At 39.4% G+C, this 22,907-nt stretch overlaps 1 protein-coding gene across 1 annotated transcript; it reads right to left on the bottom strand.

Annotated features, from left to right (window-relative positions):
* Positions 1–3,218: 3,218 nt before the first annotated feature.
* Positions 3,219–8,303, bottom strand: LOC132983690 (uncharacterized protein C1orf232). The gene is made up of 4 exons (XM_061050116.1): positions 7,929–8,303; positions 6,212–6,289; positions 5,897–6,003; positions 3,219–4,715 (listed from the first exon to the last, which is right to left on the bottom strand). Exons 1-4 carry the CDS (start codon positions 8,007–8,009, stop codon positions 4,346–4,348), a joined length of 636 nt encoding a protein of 211 aa, XP_060906099.1. The 5' UTR covers positions 8,010–8,303; the 3' UTR covers positions 3,219–4,345.
* Between the last annotated feature and the right edge of the window lie 14,604 nt (positions 8,304–22,907).

Genomic DNA, 22,907 nt, shown 5'->3' with positions numbered 1-22,907 from the left:
TCTGATTTCATAATCTTAACGACTTTGAGACCTTGAGCTGTAATCTTGAAGACAAACTTACCCAAACCTGGCACAGTCTGGTCCCTTATGCTGCATAATTTATGCCTTATGTTGGCCAAGAGGAGTCATGAAGGGACAGACTGAAAATGCAACATGGACTTACAACATAATCATACGTTAGTTTGACCCACATTTACTAAACTGGTCTCTAAAATGGCCCGACTGACCTCATGTAATGCTTTTTTTATTTTTACGGCTTACAGATTGACAAAGAAATGAATTTTGTGGATATCTAAAAATTCCTAAAGAGCATCTACATTCAATTATACATCTACTTTTAAATTTCTGGAGTATTTTGGATTTTCTAAAAAATGTTTTGGATATGCTATTACTTTGAATAAACTGATAGGCCTGCAAAAGCCTTGCTCTAAGCCATTTGTTCTTAACTGGACTAGCCCCAGGACCAAGCGGCAACCTCCGATCTTAAAAATTGAAGCCGGGGAAGTGCAAAATCCTGCAGTTCGTCGAGTGTCCGCTTGAGACTGGCTCCAGGAACACCGGAAGTCACATACACTGGAGCCCCCTGCAGTAACAGATGGCTGACAAAAAACTAAAGTTCCTCAAAGGAGCTTTTACCTGGTGCCGTATGTTTTGTTGCAATAGATCATCACAATTACAGGGATAATCACACCACCAAAGACAACCATAGTTGTATCAGACTCAGGGAAAATCATTGTGGGCCATGTGCAACAATTAAGGCAGACTCACACGACTTTGCTTTTGTTTGTGGTAATTACAGTGTGTGGGGAAAAGAGCCCGAGGCGAGGTTTGAAGCGGCTGAGTTATCGTTGTTCATCAGCAGAAAAAAGACAGAAGTAGTGGATGGTGTTTTCTGTGTAGGAGGAGGAGGGGAGGGGACATGGCTGTGCTGCACTGAGAGCCAAAAGTGAGCCAAATGGCAGAGGTCAGTGGATCAGAGGGACAGAGGGACAGGGTGACGCACACAGCTGTTTGAAAAGACTACAAATAATAAAAGAGTTTGGGGACAGCCTGTGAACATGAGTAAACAAAGGGTGTGATTTACCGACCACTTTCATTCTCATCAACAAGTGTTGAAAAGGTACAAGAGGTACACGTCATCAGGATTGTTCTCTACTGAAGGAACTTTAATTTGAGCTGACACTGACTGAAATAATGAATCATAATGAATGTTAAATGTTTGATAAAATGCTTTTTAAAATTCAACTCAGAGGGCTCTAATTCTGCTCATAAACCAACCTTGTAAAAAAGCAGCTGATTATGGGGCGCTGGTGGCGCAGTGGTTGGTGCGCACGCCCCATGTATGGAGGCTGTCATCTCAAGTGGGCGGCCTGGGTTCACATCCCGCATGTCATTCCCCACTCTCTCTCCCTGATTTCCGACTGTATCCACTGTCCTGTCTCTCCATTAAAAGCCCAAAAATAAAATTAAAAAAACAGCTGATTATTTCAAATCCCCTTGAACCACATTTTAAATTTGACCCTTAAGACATGACAGTCCTCTCATCCATCCACTTTTATCTCTGTACTCCTCGACCACATTTTCCCCCTGCGAAAACTGGCAGCCATTACAGTTCACTATCTGATGCTTTTCATGCTCTACAAACTCCATTTCCACTGAGTGTTTCTGTCATAAAAGTGCAATATGTAACCCAGCACTGCGCACAAGCGTCACACAGTCTGCAGCATGCATCGGCCTTCACCAGAAAACAAAAGCCATCAAAGAAATCTGCTTTTGTGGAGTCAATTTAGCTCACTCTGAGTTCCTTAAAATAATCTCTGACACTGAAAATGAATAAGTGACTTAAGTACATCCCTAGAAGGGTGAACATTTCTCTGATGTTTAACAGGGAGAATCTGTTCTGACTCAAAATGCAGCTGACAACTGTGGACGTCCGGACAAAACCTCTGCAGCACACTGAGACTCACAGGATCCAGGATGGCAGCCTGAAATCTGACTGACACTGGAAACACATGGAAATAATGGAGGCTGATCAGCTAGAAATAGCATGAACCTGAGCTTTGGGTGCGTTTGCTCACGTAATGTCCCACTTTTATAAGGGTGTGTTGTCAAATTAAAATGGAAATGTCAACAAAGGCTTGTACATTGAAAGGAAGCGGTATTGTACATGAGGAAACGTGGCGCAGTGAGAGAGGAAGTGAGCGTGGATGAGGGAAAAACAGGAAATAAAAGAGGAGAAGGGAACGAGAGATTACAGAGAAGTTTTAAGTATCATTGGCAGAGGATATAACCAGATTTTCTGCTCTGATATTAGTGATGGCTTTGGTGTGTTTATCACAGAGCATGGAGACGAAACTGCATGGGAGAGGGGAAAAGGACAACTGTTTTAGTCAAAAGGTAAAGGGTGCCCCCTGCTGGTTGGCCACAGACAACATTTAGATGAATCATTTTTGACTCGGACTACAAATGGTTACAGGTGTTATGCCGAGAAATGAGTGAGCGAGTGAGAGCTGTCAGATGAGGCCCCATTAGGCAGGTTTCCTTCTGTTCATTCCATTGTTGCAGTTTTAAGTTTGTCAGCCTTCAGGGGCCCCAAACCGTTGCCTGTTGACAAGCAGCACCTCTGAATGCATCCCTGCCAAGAATTGCATGCATCTCGCAGAAGTGTGTTAGAAAACGGTACGAATCTTATTTCTCGGGGCAGACTGTGATGGAAAAGTATGTGAATTGTATACTTGACAAAGTTAAGTGTCCTGACCAGTCTGTAGACCCGAAAGAAGACGCATTTCCGTTTGCCTGCGTAGCCTAAATATGACCTGTAAACAGTGTTTGACTCAGAAGTGTCTGCAGAGTAAATTTAAGGGTGTATGCAAAATACGGCAGCATAGTATTTTAATGGTAAATGCAAAATTCAGCAGTGTAGAAATTTTCAGAATATCCACATCTTGCATTGTCCTGTGAGGTGCATGCTATTTCTCTCCAGGCATGCATTTCTCAGCATAACACCTGAACCCTTTCTTTACCTTCTGCATTCATATCGACAGAACATAAGGTAAGATAATACTTTATTGATCCCCAGTGGGGAAATTGTCATGTCTATGGAGATCAATTTCCTCCCCAAATGTCCTCTGCTAAATAATGTATATAATCTGGGTTTGGAAAAGGGTAAGATAACGTTTGATTTAAAACCTGTTTAAGAAAGACAAAATTCTTAGCTCTTCTTTATCTGAACTTTTAGAGCAGCATTCTTTATTATATCATTCCAGAAAACAAAACATCAGAATAAACATACAAGACAAAACCAAAATATGAGATGAAACAATATTCAAAGTCTTATGTCTTGCCATTAGGAATGATTAAAAACCTCACACTTTGCACATTTCCGCCTCAGTCACAATCAGAAAATTCAAGTCAGTTAAAACATCATGTCTGTACACCTGACATTATCTCACCACACACACACATTCATATTTTACATATTGCATATAACTGTGCAGCACATTTCCCCTCCTGATGACCGCGGAGAGGGATTTTTTTTTTTATAACTGCAAACATTATGTAATAGTCATGTCTCCCTGCCAAATCTCCAAATTCAAATCCGCTGCCCTCTAAACAGGTTAAGTGAGATAATCTGTAACTAATCCGGCTATCGCTGCCACTCATCTCTTAATCCAGGTTTATAAAATAGAGATTAGATCTTGTTGCTGGCAGGTGTGAAGGCCCCTTTATGTGGTTTCAAAAGCACTTTGGGATATAAGATATCATAAAAAGCAGATTTATTGTGTATTTATTTCTACTGTATTGATCTCAGGTTAATCTTCTGGATACTGTATGCCTACATTATCCACTCAAAATATTAATTAGTTTCATGAATTATCTCTTTCAGAAGCCCCACTTTGTGAACTAAACCCTTTGTTTCTGGCCAACACCATTACTGAACATGTTTAATAATACATGTTCACATACTTTATGTCTGTCTGTAGTATTTTAAGGTCTGTGTTTCTAGGTGTAAATGTATTAAATGAAAAAAGCATTCATGATATTATCCATCCTTCATTACAAAAATTAGTTCATACTGCATTTGTGTCAAGAGAAAATAGGGTCTGAAAGTGGAAAGGAAACGTTCAAACTTTGGTTTATCGTTTCATCATTTATCAACATGACGTGTTGAAAGACAATCATGGAGGAAGTTTAAGTATAATAGTTGTGTGGTTATTAAAGGGGGCTTATTTGCTGTACTGTGAAGTGACAGGACTTTACTTTCCTGTGTACAATAAATTATTTTCATAAACTTCCTCCATGTTCCTACTTCATCATGTGTATTAGATTTCTTCTTCACAAATATTTAGTTGCTCTTGGTCTTCAGATCTGCGAGCTTGCTGGTGACAAAGTTCCACTTAAAGGACGCATCGGTGTTTCCTCCTCCAAGTGAGACATATTTGGAAAAGCTGTTGTTGCTGCTGCTCCTTCCTCCTCCTCCTCCTTCGCTCTCCTCTCCCTCAGCGGTCTGCCCATCCTGAGAAGCTGTCACCTCCTCCCCTGTGCCTTCTGTCACCCCCTCCTCACCTTGCACTGCTGCCACCTCGTTGGTTGCAGCGGCAGCAGCGGCTGCAGCTTCCGCCTGCTTTTTGGCAGCCCAGTTAGCGGCAAAGCTATCCCAGAATGCGGAGCGCCTGGTGGGTCGAGGAGGCTCCTCTGGCTTTATTGCAAGTGGACTGGGAATTGAGAGAAAGTGGTGGAATGTATTTCAGTAGTAAAACATGGGTTTGCTTTTCAATTAACCTTTTTTAACTGACTGTTTATTGAGTTTAGATCATATTCTAGTTCTTTACTCCATATATCTTTACTATAATTAAATGATAATGTAACAGACAGCACTTTGAAGACAGAAAAAAAAGCAAAAGTGGGAAGAAACACCCTTGAGGAAGGTCCAGAGGGGAGAACTGTGGTCAATAAATTCAGGTCTGAACAGGTTATCAGTATGCAAGATTTAAAAAAAAATGTTTAAAACTCTTTAAAAAGGTTAGACTGTTTGGAAAAAAGGTAAATTAACAGTACTGCTATATCAGCTAAATGAATGCCAAAGTATTGTTTGCACTAATATTAGCAGCTAGCAGTCATCTTTTGGTCAAGATTACTTGACACAACCTGACAAAGTTTTCTCAAGTTAAAGATACATTCTTAGAAACAGCTTCACATATTGTTTACATTTGTGAAACATATTTTGCGCGTCCTTGCCCAGTACACACACATCTGTTCATTAAATATGAAGCTAAAAGACAGAATCCGATTAGCTTTAATTAGCATGTCGGCTTCAGACTGAAAACACCGAGTATGACACTGTCCAAAAGAAACAAAATCCTCCCACAAGCACATCTCAACAACTACTTGTGTGACTACCTTTACAGTATGGATATAAAAGTTAAATATAATGTAGTGATTAGGTAGCATAAGGGGTTTTCTCGGTCAGAGCCAGCCATTCTTTTCCCCCGTTCAGCAGCGGCTGGTGTTAGCATAGAAAGTTGCAATCATATTTTGCAGCAAGAGAGAAGTAGCATTTATTTACAAAATCTCAAGCCTGTGCTTCAAATAAAGTTATTTAGGATACATGCTATTGAGGCTATTCTTAAAAAATTCCCCAGAGTACCTTAAGCTTAGATTTTAATAAAGTCTTAGCCCAGATTCATTTGGAATAAACGTCTCATTATTTATTAAGTTATAAAATCACAGCAAAAGCATAAGAAAATTGTAATCCCAGATCATTTCACAAATGTTACTATAAAAATAATACCCCATAGTTCTACAATCTAACCCTGATTATCCTAAATAAACCCCACAAGTGCCTAGACATCCAAGAGAGGTTGGAAGCAACAAGAGGAGACAGATCTCTACTCACTGGTCTGCGACCGGCGGGCTCTCCGTCTCCTCTAGAAGCTGGTGTTCATCTTCTTTGTTGAAGAGAGATGATAGTCTGTTCCAGCTTTTAGTCCCGGCCCCCTGCATCTGCACACAACACCAAACATACACAGAGAATCAATAGAGGGTACAAAGAAGCGGTTTCAGGGGATATTTAAACATGCAGAAATTATTATGTCTAACCCAGGCTGTTGACAATCAAAACTCTACAACTAAATGTGTCCTCAAGTTTACTGCACTCATGGAATATATAGATGTTCCAGAAATGAGGTAACACCTTTCCTTGTTCACATACTTTCCTGGCCAACTGGGACACAGCATTTGGTCCCTCATCCTCCTGCACTGGACTCACATCATTCTCCACCTCTGTAACCTGTCAAACCATAAAACAGACATTTAAATTAATGCACCTTACCTGCCTAAACGGCACACTTTTATATGTATTTGTGTCATCCTTTCTGATGTCAATCTTGATGCACTGGTTTCGTGAACACAAGGTCGCCATCTAGTGCTTATTGTGGATACTACAACCTGCAGAAAAACTAAAAGCAAACATCTCTAAATGGTAATAATCGTCGAGAATAAACCATAGAATTTACCAGCCTAAGGTACGAAATAAATAAATATATATGTTGTTTCTTAGGAAGGTATGTATTTATCTGTGCAAGTATGGGCATGCCTTCTTCATACTAATCATCTCATATTTCAATACTATGTGTGAAGCAGGGGAGACATAAAAATAGCAGTGCATGACATCTCTGCACATCCTTGTAAATTGAAATGATCTCTCCAAACACACACGGTAATCCCTGCTAGTCCCTGTAGATGCTCTGACTGGCAAAGCGAGAGACAACGGGCCCTGGTTATCTGTCTGTCTGTGTCGTCCACCATGTCAATCAGTCAGTGGAATGCCAACTAATCCGTTTGTTCAGCTCCCGTGCAGGATCGAGTTTCTCGGCTCTGCAGAGATCTGGGTCAAAGCAACACTCTGTCTGTTTCGTGGGTACCAAACCTCGGAGGTGTCACGAGCAGTCCATGAAAAGCAGGTGTGGAAGAGTTAGGGGAAATAAAGTCATTTCATTTGTCTGAAGACTGCAACTGATATTATGTGTAGCGATCATTATAAAGCTGCAGTAGGTGTAGTTGATGCCTCTTTTAGTAACTTGATTTCTTAATTAAGTCAGGATTGGGCCACTTTGAAAAGCTTGCAAGATAAATCTGTATGGGTAGATGACATGGTGAGGAGAGAAGCCAGAAGTTTTCATAAAAATAATTTGATATGGATTTTTTTTAACTTTTCTAATACTTGTTAGGACCCCTGTCAGTCACATGCCTTCAGGATTGTCCCAACTTACCCTCCCCATAAGGCTCCCTTGTAAACGGGTTAAAATCTTTGGTGAGACGTTTGATATTTGTACCTATTTGGGCCGCAAATGAAACCATCAAAGCCGATACCAATGGGATATATCAGTTTGTGATCACTATAAAATAAAATGTTATCATAAAATAATGGCCGAGAAATAATAAGCAAGAAGTTCTAAAAAGTAGGTCTGTCCTCTCTGAAATGTGGAGCAGAAGTTTAAGGTACCATAAGACTCCAAGGAAAGTAGCCTTAAGATTTTAATGTATTTATGTTAATGCAGTAACTTTCCACCACTGAAGAAAGCATGAAACATGCCTTGTAATGTTGTCTTCTCTAACAAGCTGTTTCATTGGTGCAATGATTCATCTTTCTTCCAGTGACAATATCAACATCAGTGGATTATTCTCTTTTCAAGTCCACATGAGGAAGTAAGTAGGAGGCCTAACTTCTGCCTCCAAATTCCCCTTGCATGGAAAATACAGTAGCTTAGCAATCTCATCTGACCCTGTGATGAATAAAAAATGATGAGTAAACAAAGCCTGGTGACTCTCTGACTACAGTGTTAAAACTATACGTACATCCACTTTCTGACAGTCAAATATGGAATCAGTGAGAGGAAACAAAAAAAATGAGAAATTGGGTTCATTACCTCTTCTGCAGCTTCATCCTCATACTCCGGGTTGAGGGTCTTCATCACTTTGCTCTTATACACTTTCAACATTGAATTCATACTTGCAGGTGTCGTGTCTCAGCAGTCAGGGTGAGATGCCTCTGTGGTCCCCACTCCTCAAAGTGTCCTTTTTCCAGCTTCAGCTCAATTCAGTTTGGCCGACTTGGACCTGTTTCCATGCGTAAAGTTCTCAGTAGCTCAGCAGTGAAGGGAATCTTTTTGACATAACGTTCCTCCTGGTCAGATTGATCTCTCGTCTCATCAAAGCAGCAAGGAGTTGACAGCTGCTTTCGTCCCTGCAGAGTGTCTGAACAGGTACAGTGAGGAAGCTGTGCTGTTTGTGCATGCGCTAACACAGGTGTACTCGCACACAGACGCACACACACATGCTGAATTCAACGTCACGGTTCAGAATCCCTGCCTTGGTTACCTGGAAACAGGTGTAGATTTCCTCATGTATATTTCAGAGGTTCTCTTGCCCAGAGCCAGAGGTCCATTGTCAGCGGTGTTAGCAGACTGGCTCCTGTAAACCTGATGCACAAAATACTACACACACAAATGTACACAGACATACTTGTGTTTTGGTGAAGAACTCACTTGTACAAATGTTATGCTGCAGCATCTCTGTGACTTGAGCATGTTTATGTTTTCTTACAAATGAAGATAAGACTTTATGCTTCCATCAAATGTGGGTCTTAACTCTTTCTTATTTATCAGTGAAGAAAGAAAATTGCACCAAAAGCTCTTCTTGATGATTTACCTCTACAAACTAATTTATTAATGTGACTTACATATGGAAACACAACTTTTAACCATCACCAAACAGCCTGCTTATCTCTTCTGTTACCTGTCCACTTCCTCGAAAGTTTTCTCTACTGATCTGATTGGCTGCTGCAGCATGTCAATCAACCACTAACCAGATTCAGGTGCACTGCACGTTTTTTTTTTTTTTTAAAGTGGGTTACCTGGCAACGTGAAAGGGCCGGCAAGTGTCGTGTGGATAAAGAGAGAAGTATAAAGCTTTGATGACTGATTAGGTTTCAACAGCTACACACAACAATACACCTGAATACACAACCAACAGGGCTGTAGGTTTAACACATACATCGACGTTAACTTGACATCTCACTTGTTATTTTCATTGCTGCAATTGTTAAAGTGCTGCAACAAATCTATATTGACTTTAACAGTGTGTAGTGTGCTTGCTCCACATATGTGAAGCTATCTGACAATAATCTTGATTCTACATACCTAGTTTATCCTATAGCTTGATCACTATGCAGAGTTGGTCAGTAATGAAGCTGTAAGGCCAGCCGACCCATAAGATCAACATGAATTATGAACAAGCTTGTATGGACGACTCACGTTTGCACACGGACAGAGGGATGTGGGTTATTTGAAGAGCAGCCAGTTCTGTGTTGTGGCTGCAGCAGCTCATGTTTCAGACTGGAAAAGATACAAATTAACAGTAACTGAGAGACAATGGCTGTGTTTACGATCAAATTGGAAGAAAATGAGATGTTGCTTCATTTTTTCGTTGCATTTCTCATTTGCTTCTCTTTCATTGTAGAATGAATCTGGCAACTTGAAAAATAAACTGTCATTAACAGCTAAATGAGCGACAGGAAAAAATACCAGATAGTCGTTGAAAAATTATCAAAAGAAAATAAAATAATTAAATTGACGTGTTTTGTTCTTCAGCTAAACTCAATTCATTGCCAACCTGTTTTATTGCCAATACAACTTTTAACAATTGTTTTTAGTGTTTCAATGCCAATGTTTCTCTTTTTTTTGGTTCAGGATTTGTTTTTAATAGATTTTATTTTGGATGCCAAAATGTAGCTGTTACTGTTCTGGCTCCATAAGGAAATAGCTTATTTTCTTTTTTATTGATATCACAAATGGTCTATTAAGTGGACCTACAGGGCCAAAGTACAGTGAGACTATAAAGTAGCCTTCATTTTAATTATATTGAATATAATTACAAAATATAGTTTAGAAAATAATATGACATAAGAGAAGTAAATAATAAAAATTATAAAAAAGGACTTGCAGATCACATTCATAGTTTTAGTGTCAAATTTACTTCTTGACCATTAAAATCTTTCTCTTAGCCTCTGTAAAGTGAGACAATAATATGATCTATCAACCAGGGGACGCTGTTTATTTGTTTTCAGGGCTTTGCCTGCATTAAAGCAGTCTAAACAGCTTTGTCTTGTAAAGCTTTTACATTAGGAAAAGCCTAAAGAAAATACACAAATGTAATGGAATAACGCCCGTAGTGGCTGTTTAGCAACCGTGCATACATTTACATTTTACATTTTACATTTACATTTTACATTTTACATTTTACATTTTACCGGCACTTTTAAAAAGAGGTAGCCTAGTAACGGTACACAGTTTATTGTAATTTCTTTGGTCGTTTTTCCCATTTTAAGTGTTTTCGTTCCCAGCAGTAACGACGAGGAGAGACTTACACAGGTGAATAAAGTAGCCTACATTTATAGTTTGGGCTATAAAGACACTTCCGTAATCTAAACAAACTACTCAGTTCAATAGTTGTGTTGTCATGGTAACACGACAGCGCTGGGCTCTGTCCGTGGTGCTGATTCAATTCAGCTCAATCCATCAACTTTTATCGGTATAAAAGGTAACACTGACAATATCGCCTAAGCATCATTTAAGGGTTGATAACATTAAGCTGCAGTCATATTTACGAAACGGACGTGAAATCAGCTGAACGATAACACACAGGTTTCTGAGATTTACCAGTTAATTTTGCTCAAACCTACCGCCATTGTTATTTTTCAAAAGATGTGTAAACCCATAGTGACGTCACGTTCTATGTTCCATGACGTAACTGGGCTTTGATGCTTCCAGGCATTGCTTCATCATAAAGCACCAACGCGGATTGATTTTCTCAATTCCTCTTAAGAGCGGAGCAGAACAGTTACAATTCACAACCAGTTTTAATTGACTTAATTGTCTTTTGAACTTCCGCTATTTGTCGACATGTCTCTGCTTCCACGGATGCAAACAACTGTTATTGGTCGCCTTATCCGACCTCGTCGGGAAGATGTTTTCTGCAGTACACCTGACTTATCCAAACCAGCAGCGTCTGCACCCATTACTCAGGGAAGTTCAACATCTTGGCCCATGGCAATGCCAACGAGGCCTATGGTACCACGCCCAACAAAGATGGACCTGGACAAAGAGAGCATTCACAGCCGCAGAAACTGGGAACGTTATTTTTCCACTTCTAGGTCGAACCTATCAGAAACCTCTGTACCCCATGAATTTCCCAGTAGGCCTAATCAAGTACAAGCCAAATCAAAGAAAGACATGGCAGGTGAAAGGAACGAGGATCTCAGATTGCTGGATCAGGATACTGCCCCCAATAGAGGCTCTGACTGTGAAGAGCAGGAAAGCAGCCCTGTGGGCAGGTGTCCTGTGATTCACATAAATCAATCTAGTACATCTCCCTACTTGTCTATAGCTCCTCGCCCATTTATTGCCTTAGCTGAGCCAGTCAGGGAAACTTTGGAAACTGCTGACCCAGCCAAACCAACTGCTCGTCTTTACGGCTTTGCTTGCGAAAAAATCTCATCCTTTTTCAACATGGCCCGATCCGGAGTCGAAGCAAGAATTTTAGACTTGTGTTCATTGATCAGAGATGGAATTGAAGATAGTTTCTTCAGGACAAGCTTTGCAATTTTTTTTTCCCTGAGCAGACAAGAGATTCAACATGCCATTGACAGTGCTCTTAGGAGAGATCCAACAACGGGTCTGCTTTTCATTTTAGTTATTGGGGTTTACAGCACTTCTTGTGATCTCTCCAGAAATGTTGCAGCAAGGATTTCCTGGGTCAAAGAAGCCTTTAGAAATATGTCTGCAAGGATCTACTACCCACATGAGCACCAACGTCTGCTTTTTATTTTGATTAGTTGTGTCTACAGAGTTAATGATTTTCTCTGTGACGAAATTCCATCTGCTTTTTCATGGACCCTGAGGAAGGTATCATCAGTTGTAACCTTTGTCGGGGAAAGAATTGCCCGCCGTTTTTCTGTTAAAGATGTAGAAGAGGCAGTAGAAGAAATCGAAGAAGACTGGGACCTAACAGAGGCATATCTGCTTCCAGAACCAGAAAGATTCTGGGTTGTAGAAGCGCCTCGGTCTCTTGCCAAGTATGTTCAAGCTGCTTTTTCCAGGCCTTACAGAAAAGTGGCCTCTGTGTTCTCCAGGATCAGAGCAAGAATTGTACCTGATTAATCCCACACAAAGCAAAAAGCTTTGGCTTTTTAGGAATGGGTCGCAAATCGACTTGTTGCATTGGCAGGTCTTTAGTAGTTATTTCTGGGTTTAGGGTTTACTCCGGGTGCTCCGGTTCTCCCACATTATTAATTTGTCAATTAAAATATAATATAATACAATTTGTGAAAATAAAAAACAATTATTGAAAATCATGAAAAATATGAATTATTTGCATGTTTTCTTTTAAGTTGCAGTAATTAGTTTAACTCCAAACTATCCTTTAAGTTTTGTGAACATTTTTATTTTTCAGAGTTAGTTATTGGCAACCACCCATAAGCATTCAGCAAAAGGTTTGCTAGAGCAGGATTTCTTCCATTTTTGAGTTGTTTAATGGTTTGTTTCAACCAAACCTTATGACAAACTTAATCTTGTTGCTCTCTCGTTGGTAAATTGTTGGTAACCATTCCTTGCAGAAAATGTTCCCCCTTTGTCTCTCTGCAGCGGGCTGCCGTGTGAGCCCTTGCACCAACTGTTTCTTGCTGTCCTTTGGCAACAACGAGTCGACCATGATTTCTCTGCTCCTCCTGTTTGGGTGAAACTGCTTTGTAATGCCCTGGATGTGCTGACGGTGGAGCTTTACCTCTCTTCAAGAGGTAGGAAATGAAGACATGCCATGAAGTCTCCTTGACATTTTGAGGATTCGAGCAGTGTAGGTGAATTCGTTTTAAAGGACTTGCCCATCAATGATTCGCTTGGCTTACAGAGATGGATGACATTGTGACATGAGAAATGTACTGTAATCAAAAAATGAACCAACGCAAGAACATGTTTCTTTTGTGCTGGGCCTCTGTAATCATGGTGAAAAGCAACATTTGAGGTGTCAATTTATATTGCTCCATCCTGTGGCTGAAAAGAGTCCTTACAGCTTTTTACATTGTTACAAGCAGATATTTAAGTCAGCAATAAGTGTGTGTTGTTATTACCTTAATATACCAGATGTGCTGGTGTGGCATGAAGACCTATCAGTTTTACACCTCCACACCAACAGTTCTCTAATCAGACACAATATTATCACAGTCGTGCTGAAAATGTGACAAAACAGTTCCCTGTTGACATGCATGCTGTAACACTGCTGTTTTGTGTGATACAACACTCCTTGAATTATCCTGTACAATGAAAAACCTGCATCAATCACATAAGGGTTTTTATTCGTTATTTTATATGATAACATCAACATACAAACCCTACATGTGTGGTATAATATGGTGCAGATACAATAATAACCCAACATCAGTGATTTGGTTTGATCAACATTGCTCTACACATTAAAAAAAGATTTAAAAAAAGATTTGACTTACTGGGCATTTGTTATTAATGAGCGAGGTTATTCAGACAAAGAGGAAAAGTGATGACAAACATAGCACACACTCTGCTACAGGACATAACATTTGATAACCACAAGGTGGCTCAAGAGTCCTTTGAGGGGTTGTTCAGAGCTCAGTTGTTCAAAAGTAATGTGATTGTTGGAAAGGATGAAATCTTGAACTCAGGTTGTTAAAGAAAATCATGACTTATTATTGATAAAATAGCTAATCCAATCTTGTTTTATTATCAAGTAAAACCTTTATTTTGTGATGTTCAAAACTTTTCAGTGGCTTACAAATAACTTTGACACCGCAGAGCAGAGTGGCTTTCTCAACACTGTAAAAAAACATAGTTGTTATAACTTTAAAAAGTTAGTGTCCGGGCTGCCTTAACATTTTAAGTTAGCTGAACTTAAAAAGATAAGTTGAGATAAATTTGTGATTGTTCCAAAGAAAACATTTTTTCTAGTCAAATAAACTTGACATCAAGTCAGTTGTACTTAAATCTTTAAGTAAACAAAACTTTTGATCAAAATTCAGTTTCTGCAATTAAGGCAAAATGGTCTATCAATTTCTTTTGACTTGAAATCAAAAATGTAAAATACTTGAATCCAAGTTGAAGTTGAATCCACCTAAAATATTGAGTTAAATTAATTCATCAATTTAAATTGAATTTATATTTTAGTCAACGCAAATCAGTTTAGTTTATACATTTTTAGTGATTCTCTTTACTTTTGTGGAAACTTTCAACTTTCTTTCAAATAACAATCAAAAAAAGGTTTAATCTCTACAGGTTATTTGTTTTATCATAGAAACCAGCCAACTTAAGTTCTTTAACCTTTAATAGCAGATCCAATCAAATATCACATCTAAACATTTGCAAATGTTTTTACCTAAAATACTGTGCTGTGCCAAGGAATGTGCAAAAACCAGTTCTTTTGCTGAATTTACCATTTATTGGTCACTTTTCTCAGCATTTTCAGATGCAATAAACTTATAAAATCAATAATTTACACATTTAATGAGGTGATCTTATGGTAAAACAAACACTTCAGAAAAGATCTGAGACAATGTCCAAATATTTCTAGGCTGCTTTCAGAAAACTCCCGACCTCAGTGTAGTGCCTACACAGCTTTTCCTCAGTCCATGGACACTTGAATGGGGCAGTGGTCACCACCGATATTCATTAGGTTCTTCTGTATGACTTTCATAAATACTGCACTTCCTTGTTGGAGAGATTGAAAACCATCCTGTATGTCTTGGTGTAGATGTTTATAACACTCATCTCTTCACGGGGTGATAAAGAAAATGTTCTGACTCACTGGATGAAGGACACTCATCAGGCCAAGATCTGCTCACTCACTCTGTCAGCGATGGCTTAATTCCAGGTAAGTACAGTATAACACTTTAAATGTCCTTCCAACTCCTGAACATTTATTATCATCTTAACATTTAGAAACAAAAAGATACACATTAATGGGCTCATGTTTTTGGATAGTAACTCACAGTAGTGTTATCAAACCTTAAAAGCAAAGGAGGCTGAGCATTTGCTGTTCAGGCTGGAACTACCTTCCTGAGGATCTCAGACTTGCAACATCAGTATCTTCTTTTAAATCCCCTTGAAATACTTGTTTTTATCAAAAGGCCTTCCTGTTATTTTGATGGTGATGTTTTATTTTATTTGTTTATAGTCTCCGTTCGTCAGCACTTGCTTCAATTTATATTTTACTCTACAGCCGTTTGCACACATGCACTCACAATATCTAGATAATTTCAGGACTGCTCTGGAGATTCTCCTGACCTGGCTGTTCACGTATGCTTCTCACAGTGGAAGATTATCCTTGTCAGAAGTGAGGGAGGGCTGGGGTCTCCTGAGGTAGGACATGACAGGAAAAAAACGACGCGGATGTAGCGGATGGAGCAACTTTATTGATATAAAGGTAAATGTTCTCATTCTAACGTCGTGTAGACACTTCCGCATTATTTTTTCTTTACTAAACCCCCCGGCCCCCTCCCCTCTGACAGGGATAGTCTCCCGCTGTGAGGAGCATATGTGAACGGCTAGGTCGGGAGAATCTCCGGAGCAGTCCTCCTGAAATTATCTAGATATTATCTGGAGTGCATATTTTATATACTGAAATATTGATAAAAAAATATTTTGTCATGTTACAGGTGAACTCATGATGAGATACGACGATTCATATCTACTTCTAACAGTAAAGTACTCATGGTGTAATGTTTAACCTTATGAAGCAAATAGACTGTTAACATATTTGGTACCACTTTTAGTTTACAATTTTTATTTTAAGACAGAGATAATGCTTTGTGGTGGTATATCCATGAATTAAACTGTATTGGAATATATCTCTGCGTTTATCATTGATGTTTTTCCAACTGCATTTTAAGCTGGTTTTGGCTGTAATCATTCTAATTGAACTGACTTTGACAGGGAAGTGTATGGAGTGTGGAGTTCTTCATGCTGGACAAAGAGCCGGCTCCAGAGATGATCGCCGCCACAGTGGAGAGCAGCATCCTGCCTCGTGACGAGCTTCTTCAGCAGCATATCAAGGTAAAACAACAACACTGCTGGAACATTACCCCTTGTGCCCTCCTCAAATATATTTATATTTTTCTGCTGTGAAGTTAAACAACTTCTGACTTGCTCAAAACCACAAAACATTCAATTATTTTCAGGATTGTAACCCTTTAAACTTTAGGTTATTAGTTGAATGGTGATTTGAGTCTTGGATATTTGAAAAACTAGCAAGTTTATTTCATTGCATTAATCTTTTTCATGTACCCTCTGGACACCTTCGTGGTCAAAATGTACACACAAAATATGCACTAAAATCATCAATTTTGTCTTTTTCTGCTTTTGTTTTTCTGCTCTTTTACGGCTTTTGACGGAAGAGAAGAGGGAAAGAGGGATTCCGCCCCCGGTCTCAGGGGTGTGTGAGAGACAGGGGGCTTCGGGAGAAATCTCGCTCGAAAAGATGAGAGACGGGTGTGTCGAAATCATTGTGAATAGGTAGTCAATTTTTTTGTCATTTAAATGGTTGCTATTCTGCCTAGGATGGATAGTGGGAGGTCCTTCCAGCAGTAGAGATCCTCATCTATTGTTTTCAGTAGTGGACTGAAAATAAGACTGGTCAACTGACAGCCTGAGGGACACCTTAATACCTAATTATTAGATGTGTCTTGTGCATAAAGGGATTGGTGTTGTGTGGGATGCCAAATCCAAGCTGTTACTATTTAATGGGAGACTGGAGGATTTGAAGGATCCAGTTAACGGAGTAATCAGAGATAGTGGAGAATGATTGAATAAGTTTCATTGTTTCTTGAAGTGAGGACTGAGGGTCAGTTATGTTGGTGTTCTGACGGATGGCTGCTGCTAATGGTTCGATGAAGAGTGTGAACAGAGAGGGGGAGAGTGGGCATCCTTGCCTAGTCCCCCTGTTCTGTGTGATGGGTTGTGATGATTGTCCATTGGTGATAACAGTGGCTGTTGGTGAGGTCTGTAGTGTACTGACCCAGTTGATAAATGATTCCCCCAAAACCAAATCTGTGGAGTGTGTTTCTTAGAAAGGACCAGTTTACTCTATCGAAAGCTTTTTCTGCGCCAGATAGTGATGGGTTTATGCAAACTGGGTGAATTCCATTTGAATGAGACTGGAGCATGGTCACTATGATGATGGGGTGGATCTTGTTGTCTGAAATGTTTGACTTGCTGGTGATGAAGAAGTCAATGCATGAATATGAGTGATGGACTGGTGAAAAAATGAATATTCTTTTGTGGTTGGGTGCTGCAGACGCCCACTATTGCCAAGACCAAAATCACTCATGAACTGGTTTATTGTTTCAGTGCAACAATGAACTCAACTCTCACGACACAGTGCGAGATCCATGATGGCGGCATCCAGCTGCTAGATGACAACAAACAACTCTGATCAGACTTTTAAGCATTTTTTTTTCTTCTGTATTCTCTCTACAAACTCCATTTTCTTTTTCTTTTTCTAAAATCTGAATACAATTTAAACCGACCTGGACCCCCTGGAGAATTGTTTTGACAACTTTTTCGACCACTGTTCCAAAAGACTCGACATCATGAGCACGGCAACTTCACTCACCAAGAAAACTGGGAAATCCAGCCACTCCAGATTACAAAAGAGCACGTTCAGTCTCACTGCCCAGCACAGGTACATCTCCATCCACATCCTCGAAAGCCCCTTGCTGCAGAATTTTATGTTATCATGCCTTTTTGTTTTTACAGTGTAGAGGTTGTAGCCAGCTTATTTGGGCTGTCCACATAGAAATGTATTTGTTGGTTAAAAGAAAAATGTAAAGGGAGATTATTCCATAATTTGGATCGTCTGCAGGTTATAATAAACTGAGATTGAAAAAGTGCAATAATATAGGCTACATAAAAATGTATAGTCTCCAAGGAAACCTAAACTATCCTACTACTTTTTGGTCTGGACACATTTATTCTTTGGGTCTTAACATAGAGACGTATGAGGGGGAAATTACAGTCAGCTTTACATTTATTTTAGAGGATTTACCAGGTAAGTCCCCAGTGCCAGAAACTGGCCACAGTGTACTTTATCATTAACATAATAGAATAATAATCTTTTACCAATAAGAGTTCTTTCGAGCTCTCTTAAATTCAGGGCGCAGGTACAGAATGCCCAGGATGAGGACTAAAAGAGGCATTACATCCTTTGTACCGCGCAGTATTCAGCTGCTTAATAAGAACTGATTATACAGGACGAACTTGGCACTCTGCACTTTATTTAACTTGCTGAAATCCCTCATTGAATCATGTGATGCTCTAGTGTGTTTTTATGTGTTCTCATGTGCTGTCCTGTAAATGTTTGTTTGTATTGTGTTTTTTTATGCTCTCTGTGCAAGGCAAATTCCCCTAAGGGCAATAAAGGTTTCATTCATTAATTCTCCGTAAAGTTGATCACATGTTTTACTTCATTTAACCACTTACCGGTGCATGACCCAAATGTTAGAGTCCATGCTTATATCTGTGAGTGTGTGTCTGCATATGCATGTTGTGCATCATATTCATTTGATCCTTTCTTGCTGTCGAGCAATGACCTTTGCCTTGCTATATATATGACCACTAGGGGGAGACAGTGTTCCTGTGCTCCAGTTCTGTGTCTCAGATACATACAGGGAACACAATGTACAGAACGCCGTGTACAAGTGCATCAGTGTTTATCATATACATGCTCACGTGCCGTGCACAGTGTCAACATACTGTCCCGTTCAAAGTCATCTGAGAAATCAGCAGCTGTTGGAAATTATTGGAGAAGTGCCAACGTCATGTCTCAAGCTATATCAGGTCATATGAGTGTGAAAAACGCACAAGCTTTGTTGTTTGGGGGGAGATGTTATTGTTCTGCAGAAATAAGATGAAAGATTCTTGTCCGTCCCGTGAAAGGAAAGTGTCTCGAACAAGAAGGCTGAAGTAATTAACTCGATTCAGCATCTTTGTGTAAGCTGACAGCGCTCCTCCTTCACAGTCGGGAGTACAAGAGGCGACAGTGGGACTTGAGACTGAGGGGAAAGGATGTTGGCCTTTCCTGACCTCACGCATGTCAGACAGATTCTCCCCTGACTATCTCTGGAGCTGCAGTCAGGAATATAACCAGAGGAATGCCATAAGATAAACCAAGACGTTGTCATATGGCTAGCAAGTAAACATTCATAGTGTGTCCCACTGCTGCTGCTAAGTGCTCCTATAGGTGGGCTAATATCAGCAACTTTCAAGAAATTCTGAATTATACATCAAAACTCCTCTTTATTATATAAAAAGCACAATCAGAGTAAAGTGACTGCATAACTAATGAGCTAGTCTTTGCATTCAAAGTTTTACCCGAGTTAGGAGAACTCAAGAACAACACAGAGAGCATGACTGCAACTTCACTGACTTTGTGGCTTATTTTGAGTCATTTCAATCAGATACCCCCATAACACTGGAAGGCTGGGATTGATTATACTTCATGTTCACGTTGTGTACAGTCCGTCCATGAGACACTGTACCCTGCTGAAGCACACCTCTCCGTACGAGGGCCAAGGAAGTGTACAGTGCTTAAACCAGGACGTGGCACTCACTCGAGTCAAACAAACTGGACTTTGAGGGTCAAACATGCTTGAGCATACGGATTGCCTAGTGTGATTGTGCCCTAGTATAGCAAGTGATCCGAAGTGTTTGAAAAATAGATTCTTCAGTCAAGTGAAACTAGCTTGAATTGTACTTCAGTGACCCTACATAGTAACTCCAATAATATTTGTCTATTAGTTTATATTTTTATGAGCGAAATACTGCTAACACCATAATCGGTGAAGGTATACAGACACTACAGGGATTCTATAAACACTCAGAGGTCAGCGTGGGCGAACATGAATACGTCATTCTTGCTAATATGGAGTCGTGGACCTTAGCGACAGGCCATAACTCAAATCCTCATCCTTCTTCTTAACCCTTGAGCTGGAGTATCTCGTCTCCCCTTCTCCTCCCACCTGCTCACGTCCTCTGGTGTCGATGTAACGCTCGTCAATTTAATAGTCTGTTGTTCGCCCTCCTGCTGGGACTTGGATTGGGGCGATTGAATTCCAATGCTGTGTGGTGGCCTGGACTTTATCAAGCTGATGCATGTGCAAATGCTAAATGGACAGAATGTTTCCATCCTGAAATAGACGTGAATATAAGACAGATTCCTGGAAAGAAGAAATCTGGCTGAGCTAGGACCTCAGTATGATCCACGTGTTGAAATGGCAGGAGCAACATGGAGCCTATTGAACTTCTCTCTATTTACTCTGTGTGTTAAAGTGGCGAGACAACCTCAGTGAAGTGGTTAAATGTTGAAGGTTACACCAAATGTAGTTCAACATTTCTGGATTAAAACATCTGACATTCCCTTTTATCCAAAGCTATAAACAGATTGATCAGTTTGTTGTGGGGTTCAATTTCAGAGTGCGGGTCAGAGGGGGCAGACGATAGGTCGCTAGAATTGTCTAAAGGTGAGACACTCCCATACCTTACTTATGGTAAAGCATAGGTTGTATTTAGTGGACGTAGCTTCTTTGTTTCAATAGTGAAGCAAATAACAAATTGGCTTAAAGCTGCAATATTTCTAATGACCAACAGAGGGCGATTCAAAAGAAAACTCCAGATGTATTCAACTACAACAATTTGACATCCCCTTCAGTTGATTTTTTTGTCTCTTTTCTTAATCAGTGTATGGTCTCAACTGCTAGTTTTAAGCCTTCTTTGTTACAATGTTTTTGTGTGTGTATGTTTTTTTTTTGTGGAAATGCTTTCTCAACCTAACCTTCAATCAATCGAGGCAAAGATGGGCCTTAAAACTGGCAAACAGCTACACCTGTCAGCCAACTCAGCCACACCCATTATTTATGTAAGTCTTCACCTTGTTTTTATCCAAACGAATGAATAATCAACTCACACAGTTTTTACAGATATGGGAATTTAAAGTTGGGGCTTTAGCTTCATCTTTAAACATTTGAGGTTGCTGCTTGGTCACAACCTGTAGTCTAAAGACAAAGCATGTCTGGCTAAAAAAGACATCCCTCTTCTTGTACACCGTCTAGGGGTAAAGGTTATAGTCTTCATCATTCTCTACATTATCCAGTATTCAGCAGATAGCCATTGCATTTGTAGAGCAAGTAGAGAGAGTTAAGTGCAAATTAATTTTGACTAAATAAAACAGTGTTATTTTTCATTCATTTAAATATTTAATTTTACAAATAAAATTGTGTTTTTATTCTGCTTACAGTCTGTCACAATGCCTGGCTATCACTGGTGTGATTGCTAGGCACTCTGGAAAGATTGTGAACATTAATGCTATTTATGTTCACAACTCAAGTTTTTGCTTGTTTAAGTTTTGTCACATGTCACCAGGTGACAAACACGCAGCTTGTTTTTTTTTGCAAATAAAGCCAAAGGCTAAAATTAAATATTAAAAGTCACGTTTTGTTTTTTGTTACCTGTGGGTATATGTATGAACTTCAACAACAAACTTAACAAAAATCTAACAAAAAAAGAAGAACTTTAGAAAATCACAAAACCTGCAAAAGTATGTTTTATCTTGAGGTACAATTTTTCTTCCAAGGAACATATCAAACATCAGATCTGAAAGTTTGTCTTAACATTTGACACATTGTGAGGAGATCTAAAAAAGTCAGATTAATGGGATCTTTCCCCATTAAGTAAAAATAATTCCTTACTGATATGACAAAACACTCATGAACATTCACAACTGTTGCATAAACAAAATACTTGCACACTCCTCGAATCCTTCTATGTTTCTCTCATGTTTTACGAGTCCCTGCAGACGTGTGGGTTACAGTGTTGGCACTTCCCATCCTGCCAACATGTTGTGTAACGTGCAATAAAATGCATTTTCATGGCTCCCAAAACAGGAATCTACTGTTGTAAAATGTTTCCATCAACAGTTTGGCTTCAGTCTCGGCTTTTACATAAGATCTCTCAAGGTTATTTGTTGTCGAGAAATGAAAGCAGTTATCAAAAAACTGAAAAGGCCTTACGAAGCCCAACAATGGTGTTGCCATATTGGAAATGCTGACTTCTGCTAACTTCTGGCTTGTCGAGAAGAAGGCAAAGTGGTGGAGTTTAGGCTGAATGAATATGTTGGTTGAACATGCCCATCTTGCTTTTTTACAGTTTAAGGTCACTAACAGGATTTAGCTAAAGTAAAGCTTAGCCTCCTGGCTACTTCTGCTACGAATGCTAAAACGGCTACAACACACCTGTTTGTCAGTCAACTCTTATTCAGCCTAATTATGCATCATTTTTAGACTTAATGTAATCAAAACGGATGAATTAAGAAAAAAATCACCCCTTGTATGTTACCAATAAGGTATGAGCTATAGAAACCAAAACTCCATATTTTTTTTACATTTGTGTATTTGGCTCCATTATACAACACTGGAGGTTGTGGCTTGTTTCACATTTAATGTCCCATTACATGCTGGGAGGCCTTTCAATGCACTTACCACTAGCCTACCATACTAACAAATACACCAGCATATTATTGCACACCTGTAATCTTTTTAATAATATTTCCAACAAATGCCCATTAATGAGTGAGAGTAAGATAACTGTTTTAAAAGAAAATTCTGGTATTTTTAATACATCGTATGTATCTTTATTTTCTTTATTATCTTTATTATTTCAATTGAAGAAGTAGGTAAAAACAGTCCATCCACCAGTATCTATAAGTCTTTGTTGGGAGCATTGGGTTTACAGAGTTCATTAGGTCCTGACCTCATGTATTTTCTTTCAACACACACA

Source organism: Labrus mixtus, chromosome 11 (assembly GCF_963584025.1).
Source record: "Labrus mixtus chromosome 11, fLabMix1.1, whole genome shotgun sequence".
Taxonomy (NCBI): domain Eukaryota; kingdom Metazoa; phylum Chordata; class Actinopteri; order Labriformes; family Labridae; genus Labrus; species Labrus mixtus.
Note: the sequence above shows the minus strand (reverse complement) of the source record. Positions and strands in the feature narration are given on the sequence as shown.